Source organism: Panicum virgatum, chromosome 6K, assembly GCF_016808335.1.
Source record: "Panicum virgatum strain AP13 chromosome 6K, P.virgatum_v5, whole genome shotgun sequence".
NCBI classification, from domain to species: Eukaryota; Viridiplantae; Streptophyta; class Magnoliopsida; order Poales; family Poaceae; genus Panicum; species Panicum virgatum.
Window position 1 is genome coordinate 31106530 of NC_053141.1, and position 21810 is coordinate 31128339.

Here is a 21810-nt window from a genome sequence, read left to right on the forward strand (position 1 = left end):
TTAGTTCTACGCATTTATTATTACAATTGCAGTGCTATTAGAGACATGTTTATAAATTAATTATGATTTAGAATAGAATTTGGCATATGCAGTATAGAATTCGAGAGTCATCACGTAGTTATGAATACTTATACGTTATAGTTGAATTCCATACTTAGTTTTTACGGATTATTGAATAAGGTAGTGAAGTAAAGAGTATAACTCGATAAGTATTATGTGATATACAGATATGTCGAGCAAAATGCAGTTTCAAGTATTTTATGGTGAATACAATGTTATGTATGGGCCAAATGGAGTAGATCTTTCTGTCTTTAAGCGCACATCTAGCGGCATAGATAAACCTCTGGAAAGGAGTTTTGGTTCCATATGTAAGTGGCTGCAGCGTGGGTTCCATGTTGATCCGTTGACACATGTGATCACTGTCCAGTCTCTTGTTAATTGGGAGGTAGAAAGTGAATTATGGGAATTAATGATGATACACAGCACTCATGACTGGCAGAAGTACATGCAAGCAGCTCTAGATCGTGGGTGGCCTCTGGCCATTCTTGTTCAAATCCGGGATAAGACACAAAATGAAATCCAACATTGTGCAGATCAAGGAACTCCGAGTATTCGAAGAGAGACCAATTATGTTGAGCAAGATGAGTCAGAAGAGACAGAGAACCAAAACATGGGACCACAGGGCCTTGCTGATGAGGGAGAGAGGATACATAGCATTGTGGACGAGATGGAGGCAGAAGACCAAACCGCAATAGAGATGGAAGAATATGAGGACTCATCTGATGACGAGCAGTACTCATTGCCAAAAGAGTGGAAAGAGCATGGTTTTGGCAGTCATATCGCAGAAGATGTACGAAATCAGGAGTGGGAGTACAGAGGGAATGAGGTAGTGCAAGGTGCAACATATCCAAACATTGAAGCCGTAAAAGATGCTGTGAGACTATGTGCAATCTCATTGAAATGAGAATTCAGAGTCGTGAAGTCTGGCAGTAAAGAATATGAGGTGAAGTGTGTGAATGCTGGATGTCCATGGCGAGTACATGCATTCAAGGGAAAATGGAAGTCAAACTGGAAATGTTCCATTGTCACAGAGCACACTTGTTTGCTGTCAGAATTTATTCCCTCGCATCGCAATATATCATGCGACTTTGTTGCAAAGCAAATGTATGGGTTTATTATGGACAACCTAAATTATGAGCCAAAAATAATTATTCGACACATTGAGCAGACTTACCAGTACACCATCAGTTATTTGAAGGCATGGCGGGCTAAACAAAGGGTGTTCGAGATGCGGTTCGGCACCTACGAGGCATCATATGATAACCTACCTCGTATGTTATCCCAGGTTGCAGCTAGAAATTCTGGAAGCTTTTATGACACATACCTTTTATCAGCCGTGACTAGGGGACAAAGAATTATGCAACGAGCCTTCTTTTGCATAGGTGCTTCTGTTAGAGCATTTCAGTTTTGTCTTCCGGTGATCTGCATTGATGGCACATTTTTTACTGGAAGGTATAAAGGTAAGATACTCACCGCAATCGGTGTAGATTGTAACAACCAAATTGTTCCGCTCGCATTTGCATTTGTTGAGAATGAGAATATAGACAGTTGGTATTGGTTCCTTGAACGAGTGAAGAATCATGTTGTTGCTGCACGTCCAGATGTGTGCCTTATTAGTGATAGGCATGCAGGTATCCTGCAATCAATACTGAAATTGCAATGTGGAACTGCGACAACGCCTCTATTATGGCCTGATGTCCAAAACAGGTGGTGCATTAGGCATATGGGTGCAAACTTCTATGAACACTTCAAGAACAAGGATTAAGAACCTGTTTAAGAGGTTGTGCACCCAAAATCAACAGAGAAAATTCAATGCATTATGGCAGATGCTTGATCAGTTGACTGCAGAGCTAGTGAAGGTAAGGGCATCAGGAGCAGGCACGAGTCAGGCTGCAGAGGCTAGGGATTCAATTGAGAAGCCATTTTCACACTGGATTCGAGGTGCACCTAAGGAGAAATGGTCATTCCTTTATGATACCAACGGAATACGGTATGGTATTCAGACAACGAACCATGCAGAGTGTTTCAATATGGTTATGCGTTCTTGTCGTGCCTTTCCACTTGTGGGAATTGTTGAGTTCATCATGTATGGGTGCATGAAGTATTTCAGAGAGCGTTACACGGCTGCAAGCATAAACATCAGCAACCCCCAAATTCAGTTTTGCAAAAGAGTGACACAATATATGCAAGAGAAGATTGAAAAGGCAAAACTGCACCGCGTCATATCCACAGGTACAATGGAGCATAGATTTGAGGTTCTATGTAAGGATAGAAGTGGTCGTGGTATCCGTAGAGATAGAGTGGTACAGGAGAGTTTGATTACAGTTGATGGCAAAGCATTCTGCTCCTGCATGAAGCCTAAGTTATTGCATATGCCATGCTCCCATCTCATTGCGGCATGTGCAGAGTCTGCGTTACAGCCAGGATTATTTGTTTCACCGTACTTCAGCAAGGAAGTAGTTGTATCCACATGGGGACATGAGGTATACGGAATTGGAATTGTGGGGCCTTTCACTCAGGATAATGAGAATAAGATGTTTATTCCTGATCCAGCCACTAAGAAAGGCAAAGGCCGCCGTCAGACACGTCGTATTCGGAATGGTATGGACGAGTCGGAAGCAAGCAAGGCACAAAAACATTGCAGCCAATGTGGATCATTGAGTCACAACTACAAGAAGTGTCCTCAGAATGCACTTCACGATGCTGCTGACGTCGGTCCTTCCGGAAATCCCAGAGATGGAGCACCTCCTACATTCAGACGAGCATCGGCGAGAATTGCTCGTGGAAGGCATTCGGTGTCATGATCCACAATTGTATTTCATTATTTGTAATATGTAGTAATGAAATATGGCAGGTATGTAATGAAGTATTATTGTATTTATGTGTCTAGTTTGTATGAAATATATATTTAGCTATGTGTTCTCATATATTTTTGAATGCAGGTATGGAGATGGACTCCTTGCTAGACCCAGTGATCGACTCGAGCCACAGGTCTTACTTTGCAGCTGTTGAGCACCGAGCCCTAGAGGTGCTACGTCCTCGTCCACCCGGCGAGGCGATCTCTATACACAACGATTGGTGTGACCGGTATGTAATGAAATATTATTGTTTATGACTTATGTATTCGCCGGTATTCCTTTGTTTCGACATTTTTTGTTTTTTTCCAGGTTACGTGAGGCCGGCCAACTGACTCTGAGTCGTCTTGTCGAGGTTGGGCCTATTCAGCTCGACCGATCCCTCCTGACGGCGCTCGTTGACAGATGGAGGCCGGAGACACACACGTTCCACCTCCCGTGTGGGGAGATGACTCCTACGCTGCAGGACGTGGCCTACCTCCTCGGCCTCCCTATCGTCGGGGAGGCTGTAGGTCCGCGTGTGGTGGCGGCCTCATGGAAGGATGAGCTGGAGGCCCGTTTTGCCCTGGTTGACCGCGTGGATGAAGCAGGTCCGATCAACCCGCACCCGCGAGCAGCAGGTCCTTCGAAGACCTGGTTCCTACAGTTTACAGTACGTATTCATTCCAAATATAAATTTAATTGTTACAATTCACATGTTCCATTGATAGTTGAAACTATTTATCTTAATTGTTTATGCAGCCTGCCCTTTTGGCTGCGGATGCCGACGAGTACAGTGTGACCAGATCGCTGGAGGCGTACCTACTTTGGTTGTTTGGTTACATCATGTTCAACAACACTCATGGCAACTCGGTCGATAGGATTCTCCTTCCGTATGCACGGGAGATTGCGGATGGGGACGAGGACGTACCGCCCTACAGCTGGGGTGAGGCGGTACTTGCAGCCACTTACCGTGGACTCTGCGATGGGTGCATGAAGACACATGGGAACGCTATCCTGTCAGGGTGCCCACTACTGCTACAGCTTTGGTCGTACGAGAGGCTAGCCGTTGGTCGCCCCTTGGTCAGCCACGAGCCTTACCACGGGGGCATGTACGGCGACGAGGAGGACGAGAGGCCCACTATGGGAACTATCTGGATCTGGCGTCAGGTATGTTCGCAACAAACCTAATTTTGTTATTCATTGTTACATGATGTATTAGCGCACTTTTAATTTTACTTATTCGGAATGCAGAGGTCCTGGGCACATGCGCGGGTTAAACGCGCATATCCTGAGTTTGTTTCGGAGCTCGACATGCTGACGCCCGAGGACGTTGTCTGGGAGCCTTACAGCCCAGAGGCTGTGGCTACCCGTGCACCAGCAGGCCTGTCTTCGCACTGCTCCGCGAATGCGAGCCTGTGGCTTACTTCCGCCGTCCTGGTTTATGACATCGCGGTTGAGGCATACTGCTCCGCGAATGCGAGGGTACGTGCCGGATCCCCAATGACCCAGTTTGAGCAGATAGAGGCATGGTCGAGGCAGCGTGATCAGTTGCGTCAGGTAACGCACAACTTCGGAAGCCGTGTGCAGTACGAAGACAGCCACGGGTCGTCTCAGGCATCGTCGTCGTTCCCGTGTCCGTCGACCATACACGGGCCGACGTCGCAGTTCTTCCCAAGTACAGGTAACGTACATATCTCTTTAAAATTACATCAAGTGTTCCTACATATTTACTAATATCACATACAGGATACGATCCAGCTACTGCGTTCGGCCATACTGGAATGTTTAGAGGGACAGCACCAGTTGGCGGACCGTATCCAGGGATGGTACCGGGGCCACAGATACCGGCGTGCACAGGTTAATTTATGTTTCGTATTTCGGTTTCTACATGTCATTACGAAATATACGAGCGTACGCTAACATCCATATTTTTTGCATAGGATTCTACTCCGATGCGGGCGCCGGACCTTCTTCTTCCTCCTTTCGACCAGATAACGAGACATTCACCTTAGACGACTTCGACAGCTTGAGTCCAGAAGAGCCTGCCGCGCAAGGTGACCCCGATGTCTTGGGGTATTCATAGCTAGGAGGAGTACCACTTGGGATCTCTCAGCAGCAGACACCGCAGCCCCTTGCGCGTCCTGAGCGACAGGTGAGGTCTCCGGATGTTCTCACCTACTCCGAGGGACATGTCCGTGCCCAGCAGAGGGCTAAGAGGGTCCGACGCCCTAGGGGTGGTTAGATGTATATGATGTTTATTTGTAATGAGATAGCTGTGGACCGCTTATTTGTATCCAATGTTTATGATTGTGGTAGGTTACTTGTCATCTGTTTTTATAGATATTATTTATGTGAACTTATTATGTTTGTGGGTTCCATAATGTTCGTGAAATAAGGGAAGTTCTTGCGATTTTTTTCCGTGATTTAATGAAGGACAAGTAACGTGCGGTAGGAGTTAGCGGCCGAGATCTTGCCGACGATGATGACGAATACACGCTCGAATAGCTCAAAATAGGTCCCTGTAAAAATAAAAGTCCGAGAAAAAAAAGGGGGGCCTGTCGCCCCCCAATGGGCGACAGGGGCCTGTCGCCCGAGGGGAGGGCGACAGGCCCCTGTCGCCCGTTGGGGGGGGGGGGGCGACAGGTCCCCCGCCTTTTTTTTTCTCTCCAGGGACTTCGTTGCAAATTTGAAAAAAAAATTACACATTGGGCCTGTCGCCCTATGGGAGGGCGACCGGGATATATTTTTGAAATATTTAAAAACGGACATATATTTTTGAAATTTTAATTTTTAAAAAATATAAAAAAGAAAAAACTGCGACACGAAAGCTACTGATTAAAAAAAACTAGACATTAGAGATAGAAGAAGGCCTCATAACGTTCAATAGAGAATGGGCCCAGTTGCAGCGACACACCTTGTAGAAAGACGCCGCAGTCTGTCATGTTGGCGAGGAAAGTGTCTGTCGAATTTATTCCTTACCTAGGCAGAGGAGAGAGACGCCAGGCATTATTATTATTAACACTCTGTTCGCTGTGCTGTAACTGGTGGGTGCTGATTTATTATAAGAGAAAAATACTGCTAGCTAGCTGGTGATTGCTGGCTCGTACTGATTTGAGATGAGAGAAAAATAATATTGACTGGATGTAGCGAAGAGAGTGAAGTCCATGCAAACAACAAAACAAACTGTACTCTCTGTCTCTCTCTCACGCCCGTCTGATTCCTCTTTTACCCCTACCTTTCCTCTTCCATGAGCAGCAGACGCTCCCTCCCCTAAACCCCTGTGCATAAGCTGTAAATCGTTGCGAAATTTTGACAGCAAGAAAATTAGCTGCTTCCGTTACTCGAGCAGTCGAGCCCCCAGAGGCCTATAAATCCAGCCCTGTCCAGGGTTGCTTCGAATGATTCGTGGATCTGAGAGCATTTCCCAGCATTCAGTAGCATTCTCAAAGGTTGCTGCTTGTGCGGATTTCCTCAGGGCATTCTGCAGCATTTCTTAACGGGATTCGGTGAGCATTTTGTGCGGTTCTTTTCTCGGTTCCTTGGTTGGTTTTTGTGTTGCTAAAGTTCCTCACCGTGGAGGGTTTGATGCCTGTTCTGTTTTGTTTAGTCTCAATAAGTTTTTGATCGTTCGTCAAAACATGTTTTTTGCAGTTTTGGTTACATGTTTACAGAGGGATTAGGATTGTTGTTGTACATCTGAAAGGTCGCGCAGCTTTGTGGAAAAAGAATGGGCCTTTATTTTTCTGGGGAATGAATTCCTGTGGCATCTGATGCTCCAAAGCCCATAAAGCTCACTAAAGCTTGCAACTTTACTGCTGTCCTACCTCACTAAACTGCCCTATGGAATAAATCCCGAAGCTGTTTCCCTTTCGTCGTCTTGAGCAAAGCAGGGGAAGAGACTCCCATGGAGATGACTGACATGAAGCCAGAGGAGATGAGCCACCCTCCCATGGACCAGCTGATAGGAATGGAGTACTGCATAGACTCCAATCCATCCTGGGGTAAGACTTGTACGATTCGTTCCCCTAGCTGTGTTGTGTATTTCTGGCACTGAATCCGTGTGTTTCTTGTATGGAGCAGGAGGGGCTATTGTGCTGGGCTTCCAACATTTCATCCTTTGCCTGGGGACGGCAGTGATGATCCCCACCATGCTGGTTCCGCTCATGGGAGGAAATGCCGTAAGAATCCTTTCACTTTTTAATTTCCTTGTTTCCTATAATAATGTATGCCTGATTGTGTTATGTCATTTGGTGTTTATCTTGAAATAAAATGTTAGAATTCAATATTCAGATCTGATTCTAGATTGGCCATGTCAATTATGAGCACAGACACAGAGAGCTATTATTTGAAGTCAGCATGTCCAATCTAATAAGGTTACTGACCCATGTTATTTTTTTATTTGTTATGTAGTTTAGTGCTTCCCTGGTGGAATTTAATGTTACAGAACTAAGACCCCTGTTTTTCCCTGTTGTTTGAATCTAACGAACAATTTGTCTCTTGTTCCATTTAGCATCTTTGATGTTTAAAGATATATCAATCCCGTGCCATGCTCACACTATTGCATCACTTGTGTGTATCCAGGATTCATCGTTTTAGATTGTGATCCTTTTGTATCTACTGTTTCTATCACTGATTGGTACATGTTTGTTTGTTTGCTTGCAGCATGACAAGGCAAAGGTGGTACAGACAGTGTTGTTTGTCACGGGGATAAATACAATTCTCCAAACTCTGTTTGGAACTCGTCTACCCACCGTCATCGGTGGGTCATATGCATTCGTAATCCCAGTCATATCAGTAATCAGTGACCCCTCATTGGTGCGAATTGCTGATGACCATACAGTAAGCATTCATCTAACAGCTAATCAGTATATTACAAGTCATCTCAACACCACAAACTAATATGTTTTCTCTTATTGCAGAGGTTTAAAATGACAATGAGAGCCATACAGGGGGCCCTGATAATATCCTCCTGCATTCAAATAATAATTGGCTACAGCCAGTTGTGGGGTGTATGCTCCAGGTACAGACAAGTCCATCCAGTTCAAATTGATGTTTCATGCAATCCAATTATTTGAATACTTCCTTGCCCGTGGCATTTAGTGTTTCTGTTAGAGTATATTAGGGATATCTCTATATTAGATAGATTAAGATTTTATCCGTATCCTACCATATCTGTAGGAGAGGCTTCTTGCCCTCCAAGTCATGTACCCCTATATATTCAGCCCCAAGGCTCAGGCTAATACATACACAACATTACACCAATTCTACTCTCCTACATGGTATTTGATCAATTAAGGGAGCTTTCTAACAGCATCCTTATTTTTTTTTTGTATTTGCAACTTTTAGCATGACATGGGTTGACAATAGGGGCACATGATCAATCAGTAGGTTATATCATGTTTGTTCTTTATACTACTCTGGGTCCTTCGGTGATCCACTATGCTTTCTTTGTTTGAGAAGTGGGCATCACTTTCAGAAAAAGGCAATATGGCAAAAATAGTAATGGCCAAATGGCTGAAACCTTCAGATTGACGATAAGGATCTTAAGATGCTGTTTTAATGTCCATGTTGCAGGTTCTTCAGTCCACTTGGGATGGTTCCAGTGATTGCACTGGCAGGTTTTGGCCTTTTTGAGAGAGGATTCCCAGTGGTAAATGCTCTAACAAGTCTTATCTCTTTGTTGAGTTGTTATTTTGTTATTCCTGATAAGTTTCTTTGCTCATTATCATAAATATGCTGCTTGTACTGTCAGATGCTTCCTATACGGGAAGCTTTCAAGAACTTCATTAGAACCATTTGAATTCCATTAATGTCTAGCATACTTGAGCATTTAAAATGTATTCTTTTTATACTGTATCATCAGTTTCTCATCCCTGAAGCTAATCAATCGAGTTGATGTTCTTAGATTGGAAAGTGCGTAGAGATTGGTCTTCCGATGCTCGTCCTATTTGTGGCACTTTCCCAATATCTGAAGCATGTACAAGTGCGCCATTTTCCGATATTGGAGAGGTTCTCGGTGCTCATCTCCATCGCACTTCTCTGGGTATATGCCCACATCCTCACTGTGAGCGGGGCATACAAACACAGCTCGCTGCTCACCCAGGTTAATTGCTGCACTGACCGTGCCAATCTCATCACAACTGCATCATGGTATGTAAATTATTGATGCATTGACCGGTGCTTTATTTTCCTCTCATTATTTCACACTTCAAATAACTTGATCGGAAATTTTCTTCAGGATAAGTATTCCATACCCACTGCAATGGGGTGCACCGACTTTCAGTGCAGATCATTCTTTCGGTATGATGTCTGCTGTGCTGGTGTCCTTAATAGAGGTAAGGTTCCATTACAACAATGTGATTTCTAGTAGCATTCACAATCCAGTTAGTTAACATTGTGATGATCTGATTTACCTGAGAATATTTTGAACGTTGCAGTCTACTGGGGCATTTATGGCTGCTGCCCGGTTGGCAAGTGCCACGCCACCACCACCATTTGTCCTGAGCAGGGGCATTGGATGGCAGGTCAGTTCTTGTCATAGACTATGAAACAATGAGAAAATTTTGTTATTCCTCTATTGAGAAGATGATTATTGATTCTCCTCTTTCTGCTGATATATGTGAAAAATCAGGGAATTGGTCTGCTATTTGACGGTCTATTTGGTACAGTGAGTGGCTCTACAGTCTCTGTGTAAGTGTGTTAGCTTATTTGTCGCACCAAATTTGTATTCAGATCCTTTTCAAGTTTCATGCCAGGATTGGAATGTTGGTAATGTACATTAATTGGCCCAAAACAGGGAGAATGTTGGTCTCCTGGGATCCACGAGGATTGGAAGCAGAAGAGTGATCCAGATCTCTGCTGGTTTCATGATCTTCTTCTCCATCCTAGGTAGAATTACACTCTTTCAGTACAGTTCATTATACTACACCAATCTTCTCTCTAGTTCTGAAAACATTTCATAATTTCAGGACGATTTGGAGCACTCTTTGCATCGATTCCATTCACACTGTTTGCCGCCATATACTGCGTGTTGTTTGGCTATGTCGGTATGAACTTTCAGATGTCAGAAGAAAATATCCCTCTTCTGACAATATTCTGTTATTGGGTTTGCTGCTTCACCAGATTTTTGCTCTCTAAGGCTCTGAGGTTTTGTCTGGTCTTTTCAGGAGCTGTGGGGCTCTCTTTTATGCAGTTCACCAACATGAACTCGATGCGCAACCTCTTCATCATCGGCATCTCACTCTTCCTTGGCATCTCCATCCCAGAGTACTTCTTCCAGTTTACAATAAGTGCTCAGCATAGCCCAGCACACACCAGGGCCGGATGGGTATGCAGCCTTTCTCCGCTCGCTGTAACTACCTTTGAGTCGGCTAAAAATGATTGAACACTGAATACATTTCTGAACTGAACTAACCTGTTCTGTGCAATGTGCAGTTCAATGACCTCATCAACACCATTTTCTCCTCACCCCCGACCGTCGGATTCATAATCTCAGTGGTCCTGGACAACACGCTGGAGGTGAGAAACAGGGCAAAGGACCGTGGGATGCCTTGGTGGGCGAGGTTCAGGACGTTCCGTGGTGACAGCCGGAACGAGGAGTTCTACAACCTGCCATTCAACCTCAACCGGTTCTTCCCACCATCATGAGCTGGGTGACTGGGTCAGCCGTAGGACCTTAGTGGAATTGAAGCCGACCGTTGAGTGATTTTTGCCAACAACATCATTGTAATTACGGTTTCATTTCCATAGAGATTAGAGAGAGTTAGGACTAGTTGTAGAACTAGAGCAAAGAAATTCTAAGCATGATAATAAAAACTGCCGTCTTACCAGCATGAAAGCAAGGATCTGTTGGTTGTGCTGGGATGTTCCCTGGGTGGCTGTACATGCTTCAGTTGTTGGTTGAAGGTGAGCAATGAGAATGAATTACTTTGAGTTCACTTTCGTCCTTTTGTGTGAACTTTGCTGTATTTGGTTATGAAAATTTCTATAAAAAAACATTGGTTACATGAAGAAAACAAACATTTAATAAGTCCTTTTTTAGATAAAGCAAATGAATAACTCAGATGGGCTCATACAGCAGCTCAATGACATGGGAACCAAAAGTTAGAATAACTAGATGATACCCCGCGTGTTGTTGCGGGATTTCTTAAATAAAATTTTAAGGTAAGAATTGAAAGTAGAAATATTAAGATGATTGCATGGCAACATTCATAGAAAATCGGTGGAAGACAAATAGATGGTCCAGTAGATGGTGATGTAGCATATGATATAATGGGCTTCTATATGATGTGGATAGCTAGCATGTTGAGAGAAATAGAGTTGTTGACTTTAGTGGGTGCCATCTATATAGGATATATAGATGATATAAATTTTACTTGCATGTTTTTTTAATCAAATCTGGTAAAAATCGATAAGCTAGTAGAAGAAACACCAATAGAATATTTTTATCACATTATATAAGAATAGATGGTGAAAAGAATAGTGTACGTAAAGAGTATGTATTTGACTTTACGTTAATAGATTAAAGATTAAAAGTATTGCACATAATCGAGATGACATAGAATTTTTTTGTAATTAATAACGGAATATGAATAGATTGCATAAAAGGACTGCAAGTTAGTGGGACACTTAGTGGGTAATGATGTGGACACATTGCATGAAGAGAGGAATAGTTAGTGGCTGCCATCTATATAGGATATATAGATTTGGACGAGTATTAGTGTAGAAATTCCAATATGCATAGAACAACATGTACTCCCTCCGCTTCAAATTATTAATCATTTGGCGTTTCTAGATGTATAAATTTTGCTAAGCATTTTAATATATATTATGTTTAGGTGCATAGAAAAACTATAAATCTAGAAAAGTCAAAACGGCTAATAACGAATGGAGCGAGTAACAGGTTAAAAAACATTAGAGGACAGTACAAAGTGAATGGAGTGCCCCAGCCTTTTTAAATGTTCGAAGGTTATTAAATTCGTTACTTAGCACTTACTCCCTTTTACAAATACAACTATAACTTTTGATTGCTGATTTTTGTCCACAAATAAATGATGATACACTAAATCCATAATACTATAGCGAATCTGATGTCAACTTTAGTGCCTTATTACTAAACTCTGATTGAAATAAAAAATATGTTGTCAAAGATTGCATTGTTAAAAGTCAAAATTCACAGCTATTGGTAAAACCGAGATACACTTGTTACCTATGCTATATTACAGTGAACCATTTTTTTCAATAGTTGGTCATATTCATCTTTGTTTTCTTTATTTTTTTTCACCCGACTGTCCTGTTGCAAATATGCATGAACATTTGCTAATGGATTACATTCATTCATGTTACGAAATTTGTGTTTGCAAAGATTTTTAAAACTATCTCATCCCACACCAAAGTCTGGACAGCGTCCAACTAGAGAACGAGTAAGGTTGGAGATATTATTTATATACAAACAAAAAATGCTTAGAGATGTATATCAAGAAGACAAAAATCAGAAAAGGAAAAGAAAAAAAAAACTTCCGACCTGCCGGATTCGAACCAGCGACCTAAGGATTTTATCTGCAAACACTACAGTCCTCCGCTCTACCAACTGAGCTAAGGTCGGTTCATGCCTAATTGTCAACCTGCCCATATACATAAATGCACTAGCCTCTCGTAAGGGTTACTTGCCATTCCATCGTTGATTTTCCTGAAATTATCTCTTTTTTATGCAAATTTTCTGTACTTTCCCACAGAACTCGAAATTCCATTGCCGCGGTGTAACATTTGGCTGACAGTTCAGTAACTTTGCTGGTTAAGCTTTTCGGGAACAGCAGTAAATACGCTTCAGTTTGCTGTCCAGGCGTTGGGCAACCAGCCATGTGCGTATCCTGCTGTAGGCGCACACGGAAAGACCAACAGATCATCATGGAGGGTACAAAGTGAAACGCTGGTACAACTTTTACACCTATACGGGAGAAATGGCCAGACAAAAAGTTCCGGTTCCCAAACTACCCTTCTCACCTGCACTCGAATACAGGAAAAAGACCAGATAAAGCCATAAAGGAATTAGGCATCCGCTCTTGTCACGAAGGCTTCCGGATTTTACAATTGTCCCCACAAGAGAATTCTACCCGGGGTTCTTACTTCTTAGTGTTATCGATGTTCCATGGATTATGGGTAGGGCAACCAGGCAATATGATTACAGTGGCTTCAGATCCAGAGAACAGATCCACGCATGACTATGCATATTTACATTACAGAGGCAGAGCTCAATAATGTACCTGACTAAGAAACGATGTTGCTAGCATCTACCATGCTGCTAGGAATCCTTTAGCGCGTATCAGATTCTTCTGAAACGAGCGCTATTTGTACAGATCAGATTCATGGATCGAATTCTGCTAGAAAAAATGGTACTCTCGGGTTAATACTTGGTCGCCGCCTATTGAAGCTATTTCTCAGTCAGGAAATGTAATGCTTGGTCGACCGTGCTGTTCAATTTTGGGACCTTTCCAAGACATATACATAGAATGGAAAGTCAAGCTCATTGATACTTGCAGAAGAATGGAGGGATCGTCGATTCATTCATTGGAAGTTTGTTGGTGGCGCTTGGTCTCCTGCTGAAAGAAAAGGCTTTTATCTCCACAATATTTGCCATAATAAATACCAAAGAATGAAAATATAGAAGAGAATGCATAATGCTTTCAGCAGCGTATATGTGCGCATTTACAGAATTTAATGAGCCACACAGCAAGACTCACCTTGCACTCCGCCACAGTATGCAGGCTTACAGAGATAGTCATGGAAATTTGTCAGTACACACTTCTCTTGCTCTGAAAATGTCTGGCAAGTTCTGCATCGTGGTTGAGTGAATTGCATCTTCAGCTCTAGACAACTGGGAAACAGTGTCCAGCTCATTACACAACAGTACCTGGGATCCAGGAGACACGGGCTTTTTGGTATCGTGCCGTTCATAAGAACTGCTTTCTGGTAAACATGCATGTATATCTGGTTCTTTCTGAACTGCTTCTCTGTCATTGTTTGTGGAGGACAGGCAACTCTCTGCTCGGTCCAACTTTTCTGTGCTGGTGTTCTCCATAATACCTGAATCTGAAAAATTAGAGTTTCAAAGAAAATATATCATGATGAGATGTGTACAAGGTATATTATAATTTGCACTCATAGAAAAACTACCAACCAAATGCACTTATCAAAAATTAGCACCAAAGTTCAATATCTGCAGATGCTCGTCTCAAGAACAAGCACTTAGACTTTTATCAGAAAAGAAGACTAAAGTTCAGATGATTAATGAAAGGTGAGTATCTTAACTTGTAAAATGATGGTCGCAATTACTCGGAAGTCAATAAACTGAGAGTCCTCATGTAACACTTGGAACTAAGAATAAGCCCAGCTGCGTTAGTTGGACTTAGTATTAATTGTCATGAGCACATGGAATGAATACAGTTGCAGTTAGTGTATGACAAAATAAATCTGAAAGGTACAGCAACTGACTGACATGTAAGATGTATTCGCAGCATGATAAAGAGAAAATGAAAACAGATAAACGCAATCTCCCAATAAAAAAATATATGAATTGGTAGATGTCAATGTCACATATGTAGTTCTAACTACGGAGGTGGCAAACACAATTTAAATACCCAATTTGATTAATATTTCACAGAAAAAAAAGAAACATACAGGGCATACAGAAAAAATGGCTTTGGATCTCTCTTTTTTTTTTAAGAAATAGGATCCAATTGGTAGACCCTATGCCTCCTAATAGCTAACCAACCTGTTCTGGCCCCTTGGATTGATTGGTCTAATACAGGAGACAGTAGAAAAAGATTGAGACACTGATTAAACACTGCATGGAGCCTTATCCTGATTTTCCTTTCCTAAGTCCTAAACTGAAGGAGGACCAGGTTACTTTTTTGAGCTTGATTTCGACCAATAGGTGTCTGACTAGTACAGCTTTACCCCTGCTATCAAATTTTGATTTCTAATTTAATGTAAGTGCAGAATTTTAGCAGGTGGAGCAACAAAGCATTCCCTCCAAAAAATTGGCAATCGGCAAGTCATCTAAACCAAAACTAAAAGTCCCTATCAACATGTAGCGAACATGATATGAGTTGGTAGTATTTTATCTTATAAATCACATCTCAAGTAGTAGTTCAGTAGTCTAGAGAAAACAATACCCAGAAATGCTTCGGCAGCTTGTCTTGATGCTAGAATCAAAAGTTTACAGAGTTCATTTACATCCTCCACCTGGACAATGTCCGCCAAAACTGCCCTTCAGGAGTATAAGAAACACTTATTAGACAACAAAAAATAAATAACCACAGAAGTGCAATCAACAATAAGCATGAGCTGAATGTCACCTGTAAGTAACTTCATGAGGTCCTAATTCAGAGTGGCCATGAGTATTTCTTTCTGAAACAAGACCCTTATCATCATCTACAGAAGAGGGGAAAGACAAAAGTGTCTACAATGGGCCAAAAACAAGGAGATATATTAGCAACCAGAGTTTCATTTATCTTTGACATTTTTTTTATAAATTTAATAAGTATGATTTCACAATTGAATTACTAATCAGTAATCAACAACCCTCATATCCAAAGGGCACCATAACACCCCAAATCATGGGTATCCTTAAATTGTTTCAGAAGTCATATCATGAAGCAAAAAACATGAAAACTTACAAAATAGATAAGTATGATTAAAAAGAATTACTTGTGAGGATCCGTTGTTCCTAATGGGGTGAAGTATCCTTGATACAGCCATTGAGATAAAAGAGTCAATTTTTGTTGTGTGAGGAAGGACTGAAGATGGGCCAGGAATTCCGCTTAAAGCATAATTCTACTTATTCTGCACAAAGACAGCATGCTTCGGGGCAATGCAGCAAATTGCTTTTTTATCTTCAGTACTTTCATAATTCTTGCAATCCATGCATGTGCAGTTATCCGAACAGAGAACATTGGATTGAAAGCACCCACAGTATTTCTTCAGACATTCTGATTTCCTGCAAGTGCAGCCCCTTGTTTGCTTACCCAAATGTGGATTATCTGCCTCTTTTCCCTGGGTTGTAAAACGAGAAAATTTCATACTTGACATGATGGTATATAGTTCGTATGCAACTCAGTATCTGGTTTGCTTCTTTGATAACTTTCTTTGACATAGGAACATGCCCATTTTTTCATTCAATGAAAGTATACCATAAGGAAGGTAAAAAAATTATGACCATTATAAGATATTGTTATGCAACTCAGCATCTAGTTTGTGAGCACCCACTTAGATAACTTCTACCTGACTCAGCATCCAATTAGATAACTGCGACCTGACTTATTATCAACTATTATTTCATTGCCACAAAGGATCATGTTCAATTCTGTCTATATTATGAAAGCGTTGAATATGTATCGAAACTAGAAAGTCAGACAATGAAATCATGACCATAAAAAGTTCAGGATAGAAAATTTCAGATCACCAGACAATGATGGCCTTTATGCTACTATTTCTGCCTGAACAGAGGCCTTCTTAAAAGATAATGAAAAGTGAAAGAAGGATCCAATAAATCAGCATCAAGGTGTACTCGTACCCATCACATGTGACACTTTCTCTAATGATATTAAACTCTCAACCCAAGAGATTATCTGAGTTTTATGTACAATTCTACTTCATGTCTTTCCTTTATTGTACTTCATTTAGAAACAGAAAATAACAAACAACTATTGTTTTTAAATGATACAGATAGTTGAATGACTAAGGTACCCTGAAATAACCGTAAGCAGCCTAGTAAAACTATACACCATGCCATACCTCAGAACTTTGCATTGCACATGACCTGCTCCCAGCTTTTGGCATAAAGGCCGCAGTTCTACATTCCAGTACAGCATTGATTGCATCCTGTCTTGCTCTTGCATTCTCATGACTACCATTGTTAGAACAGTTTGTGCAGTTGCAATCTTTGCAGTATCTTCCGGTTGCAAAACAGCCACAATACCTAGAAATGATTCAGTCAAAAGATCAATCAGTAGGATTATGACTATCAAAAAACCAAGTAGACGTAATGGAATTGAAAACTAAGGAATGTTAATTTCAAGATTCATTAATAGAATCAACAGATTCAAAAGCAGCAGCCCATCATTGTAAAAAAGGATACACTATGACTACATGTGCAAACTTCAAAACAATTGAGGGAGTTCATCATTAATATAAGCAAAAACAGAGTAGCAGATAGTCCTAGATCAAGTAAAAATCTGTCACATACATGCCTCTTTAGAAAGGAGTATGCAATTATTTCCCTGCATTTCCTAAAGAAACTCCTTATCATATTTGTTATTTTAACTTTCAACTTTATTCAGTCACCACTACCAAGGTGAATTTACATCCTGGTGGAAGGTGGAACTAAAGAAATAAGGGAAGTGGAGACACAACATATGATGCAGGTACAACCATAGTGAGATTTTAGCATGCAAACAGTTTGGAGTAAGCTTACATGTTATATCCAAATAAATAGAAGAAACTTAAGAAGAGAAAAAACACAAAATTCAACTGCAATGGCAAGACATTCTTTTGCTGCAATCTTTTTTGATGAAAAAATGTTAGGACCTTTAACGACATACAAGAAAATTATTAGGAACGTACAGCTTCAGACATTTTGAGTTCCTGCACTTGCAGTTTTTTATACTTGCTGGTGTCTTATCTTTTGATCCAGACAATGTTTCAGTCCATCGATTTTGCGAATTCAGCATCCTGAAGAGAACAAAAATAATTCACCAGTAAAAAAATATTGTCAAAAGATAGTGATGTGTTATTAAGCCTTTTGACGCAAGTATTTCAAGCTTCTAGGAAACTCTATACTACTCCGACAAAAGAAGAGGAGATACAGGTACAATACATGTGGTTTTATTTAAATTATATCTTAATCACTTAATGTGTCTAGGTTTTCTCACTAAATTAAGATTTAGAGATTCACATACACATTGGGGCAAATATCTCCAAGAACATCGAGTGGCACAAATAGGTGAACTCCTATCTGAAATCATATCAATTCTTTGGAGAAATTCCATCTCACTATATCCAAAAGCCTTAATGTTTTATACCTTTTTTCATAAGCCTTAAAGCTTAATAGTTATATGATATGGTGCAAAGAGATAAAACTCACATGTTGATGGAGGTTGCAGATGTTAGCAGCATTACCAGCATCTCCTGTTTCAGTGACTCTTGCTCCAGCACTAAGGATGTCTGTTGCAACGGTTTACGCATCTCCAGCTTTGGTAACGGCCGATGCACCTGCAACTTTGGCAATGAGCGATGCACTGGCAGCTTTGGCAGTGGCAACTTTACAACTGGCAAAGCCTCCATATCTGGCAAAGCTGGTGTCAGTACAGATGAAATTTGCAGCACCTGCAGCTTCTTAGCTGGAGGGAGAGGAGGTGGTGGCATAGGGTGCTTCACAGCAGCTGGTGTAGGCCATATCACCGGAGGCCACAGCATCAGCAGAGACTGCAGGCTCTGCGATGAGGGCTTAATGCGGGGAAGCGTTTGTGCTGGCCCAAGTGCCTGGGAGAGTGCTGCTGCTGTGGTAGCAATCTCTGGGTTGCCAGCATAGAAAGCAGAGGCAATATCAAGATGAACAGAGCCCGGAGACAGCTCTGGTGGCTTGTCCATTCCCCTTAATCCTAATCCAGTTTTCTGCTAGATTTGCACTATCATCTCCAGAATCACCTACGGCATCACAAAATAATATTCAATTTAACTGCAAACAAAGCGTATTTCTATGTTACTTGCTCATTTAGGCTGTGCAAACTTCGATGGACTCTGAGGTCAATCAGTATAACGAGGTCCAACAAATTACAGAGAAAAAACTGAAGCTAGAAGCCCAACCCAGAAATCAAACGATTTCAACCGAGAACACATCATGACTCCCTGATCACGGCGATCCATGAACCCACAATGGACAAATCCAACGAAATTTCTACTTAACAATACCGTAACCTCAGAAAATACGAATCGCCACTGAAATAACCCACCAAAAAAAAATCCCCCAAACCCCAAGCTAATCCGAAGCCAGAGGATCACCACAGTCCCACCAAAACATTTGCTCCAACCGCCGATATACAACAACTCTCGAAAACCTAGTATGCTATAGTCCCACAAACGCCAGCACTCCACTAGGCACTAGAGTTCCCCCAAATTCACCATGGGCAGCCAAACCCCCGTACCGAAATGTTCCCAGAACCTCACCAAAGGGAAAGAGGGAAACATGATCCTAAGAGCCAGGAACACGCAGCATCTACCACCCCCTCCGATCCCGAAGCCTATACAACGGGTCGCCCGAGGTCCAAACTCCAAACCAAGCGCGCGCTCGTGAATTAAACCTCCCGCAAACGCTACCCACCAGATCAAAAAAGAAAAATGAAAATTATCCGCGCAAGTAAAAGCTCGCGGTGGCAGAGAATAACCTCATCTGCGGAGCGCGCGGGTCCGCGGGTCGGACGGACCGATCGCTCGATCTGGACTCGCTGGACGCCGGCGGAGGCGACGATGTGGAGGTCGTGGGAGTGCGGGAGAGCGACTGGGGTTTTCGTCTCGCTTCCGGGGGTTTGCCTTCGGCTCCCGGTTTCGAAGCAAATTTAAATATTTGCCATCCTTACGGATGCCACTAATCCGTTTGTTACTTTTAAAATACAGCTAATATATTTGACACTCGAAAAATATCTCATACTTCATTTTTGCCACTTTTGATAACGTGACATACCAACTCACTCTATCAACACAAAAAAGTGTGAAAAATGACCATCTTGCCCATGTCTCCTCCCTCTCCAGCTTTCTCGGTCATGTGGTCCCTGCCCGCCTCTCTCTCAGCCGCTGACTGATGGATCCCACCTGTCAGATCTGATGTGAACCCGTTGAGTTAATTCCCGACCTTTCGATGAGAGAAGGTAGATAACTCGATTGAAGATGGAGACGACGTTCACGGCCCGACTACAACGATCCAAGATCGCTGCGCCTTAGCAACCGATACACCCCCTCAAATGGCCGCCGCGATCTTGTGGTGCGCGACGCCCAGCTACTAGGGCACCCGTCCTGCAAGCAATCGAAGAACTAGCAAGAACAAGTATAACAAGTACTGAATTACGAGATTTAGATGAAGGTCTCAAACTGAATCTTCGAATGGTGGGGTTCCGAAAACAAGAAGTCGGGCGACTGGATCAGCACGTGCGCTTACAAGGAAGTAGCAAAGGCTAACTTGCATCTAACAAAACCCGCGTGTTCTTGGCGGCGGCCAAGGAACTTAAGTACATGGAAGGACGCCCCAAAGGGTGCTGGTGTCGACCTCCAACCCTAGGACGCGTCCTTAATGGACTCAACTTGATACACAGCCCATTGGGCCAAAATAAGGTGTCGCAGCACCAGAATTAGATTTGGACTCGGTAATATTTCGACGATTGCGTCTGACTCCGAACAGATATGGAGGTGAGGCCGGATCCATTTGAAAGTAGAAGCTTTCCATGATGTACTTGAACGCCCAAAACGGAATCCGTATGAAGTCGTGGCGGCCCTCACAAGTCGCTGCTGTCCCGCAGTCCGAATCCAACTCGCGAGTTGCCTCTCCCCTTTTGATCCACTCCATTATTCCTGAGTAAAACAAGAGTGCACGTGTCTCCATTGTCTAAATCTGGTGAACAAGAGGTTAAGAATGAACTTACTTGATGATTGAGTTGGCGAGCACGAGCGCGAGTAATAGGACCAAGTGGGGCTGGTGTAGGAGTGGATGTATCGTTGGTATTGATGTCCTCATCATCCTCCCCTTCTTGTATTTGAGTCGCCCTTGACTCAAGCTCGTCATCCTCTCCCAAATATGGCTTCAAATATGCAATGTTAAATGTGGAACCAACCCCAAAATCTGCAGGCAAGTCGAGCTTATATGCATTCTCATTAATTTGCTCTAGCACTTTAAATGGTCCATCAGCCCTAGGCATCAACTTAGACTTTCTCAAATCAGGAAACCTATCCTTTCTCAAATGTAACCAAACCAAATCTCCAGGTTTAAAAATTAATTGCCTTCTACCTTTATCACCAGCCAGCTTATACTTAGCATTCATGCGCTCTATATTTTCTTTAGTTGTTTCATGCAGTTTTAACATAAATTCAGCACGTTGCGTAGCATCAAAGTTCAATTTTTCAGAAGTTGGCAAAGACATTAAATCAATAGGAGCACGAGGTAGAAAACCATACACAATCTCAAAAAGGGCACATCTTTGTAGTAGAATGCAGTGAACGATTATAAGCAAATTCAATATGAGGCAAACATTCTTCCCACATCTTAATATTTTTTTTAAAACAGCCCTTAACATAGTAGACAAAGTTCGATTCACAACTTCAGTTTGACAATCAATTTGGGGATGACAAGTTGTAGAAAACAAAAGCTTAGTCCCCAATTTTGCCCATAAAGTTCTCCAAAAGTGACTAAAAAATTTAGCATCACGATCAGAAACAATTGTATTTGGCACACCATGCAAACGAACAATCTCTCGAAAGAACAAATCAGCAATGTTTGCCGCATTATTAGTTTTGTGACAAGGTATAAAGTGTGCCATCTTAGAAAATCGATCAACAACCACAAAAACACTATCACGTCCCTTCCTTGTTCTAGACAATCCCAACACGAAATCCATAGAAATATCCTCCCAAGGAGCACTAGGAACAGGTAAAGGCATATACAATCCATGTGGGTATAATCGTGACTTAGCTTTTTGACATGTAGTGCAGCGAGCAACAAATCTCTCCACATCTCGTCTCATCTTTGGCCAAAAGAAATGACCAGCAAGTACATCCTCCGTCTTCTTGGCACCAAAATGACCCATCAAGCCACCTCCATGTGCTTCTTGTAGCAACAACAAACGAATGGAGCTAGCTGGAATGCATAGCT

At 42.1% G+C, this 21810-nt stretch overlaps 2 protein-coding genes and 1 non-coding gene across 11 annotated transcripts; 1 reads left to right on the top strand and 2 right to left on the bottom strand.

Moving 5' to 3' along the window:
• The first annotated feature begins 6102 nt into the window (after positions 1–6102).
• Positions 6103–10838, top strand: LOC120713613 (nucleobase-ascorbate transporter 2-like). The gene is made up of 14 exons (XM_039999538.1): positions 6103–6403; positions 6549–6898; positions 6978–7075; positions 7560–7736; positions 7817–7917; positions 8472–8547; positions 8803–9047; positions 9136–9232; positions 9335–9421; positions 9529–9587; positions 9694–9785; positions 9866–9943; positions 10064–10224; positions 10332–10838. The coding sequence occupies exons 2-14, from the start codon at positions 6802–6804 to the stop codon at positions 10542–10544; spliced, it is 1581 nt and encodes a 526-aa protein (XP_039855472.1). The 5' UTR covers positions 6103–6403; positions 6549–6801; the 3' UTR covers positions 10545–10838.
• A 1576-nt stretch (positions 10839–12414) lies between these two features.
• On the bottom strand, positions 12415–12501 carry TRNAY-GUA. Its single transcript is given in 2 exon segments — positions 12415–12450; positions 12465–12501. It is a non-coding gene; the product is annotated as a tRNA-Tyr (tRNA).
• A 477-nt stretch (positions 12502–12978) lies between these two features.
• On the bottom strand, positions 12979–19501 carry LOC120713614 (protein tesmin/TSO1-like CXC 5). 9 transcript variants are annotated; one of them, XR_005691220.1, is made up of 10 exons: positions 19340–19501; positions 18040–18602; positions 17520–17627; positions 16692–16875; positions 15254–15357; positions 15071–15165; positions 14205–14300; positions 13807–13985; positions 13637–13728; positions 12987–13492 (listed from the first exon to the last, which is right to left on the bottom strand). XR_005691220.1 is itself a non-coding variant. In XM_039999541.1 (9 exons), exons 2-8 carry the CDS (start codon positions 18543–18545, stop codon positions 13675–13677), a joined length of 1230 nt encoding a protein of 409 aa, XP_039855475.1. In that variant the 5' UTR covers positions 18546–18602; positions 19340–19499; the 3' UTR covers positions 12987–13492; positions 13637–13674. The 9 variants fall into 9 exon arrangements, 5 of the variants coding, with proteins under 5 accessions (XP_039855473.1, XP_039855475.1, XP_039855476.1 ...); XR_005691219.1 differs by having other exon boundaries at positions 14205–14286; positions 19340–19500; XM_039999541.1 differs by lacking the exon at positions 14205–14300 and having other exon boundaries at positions 19340–19499.
• Positions 19502–21810: the final 2309 nt, after the last annotated feature.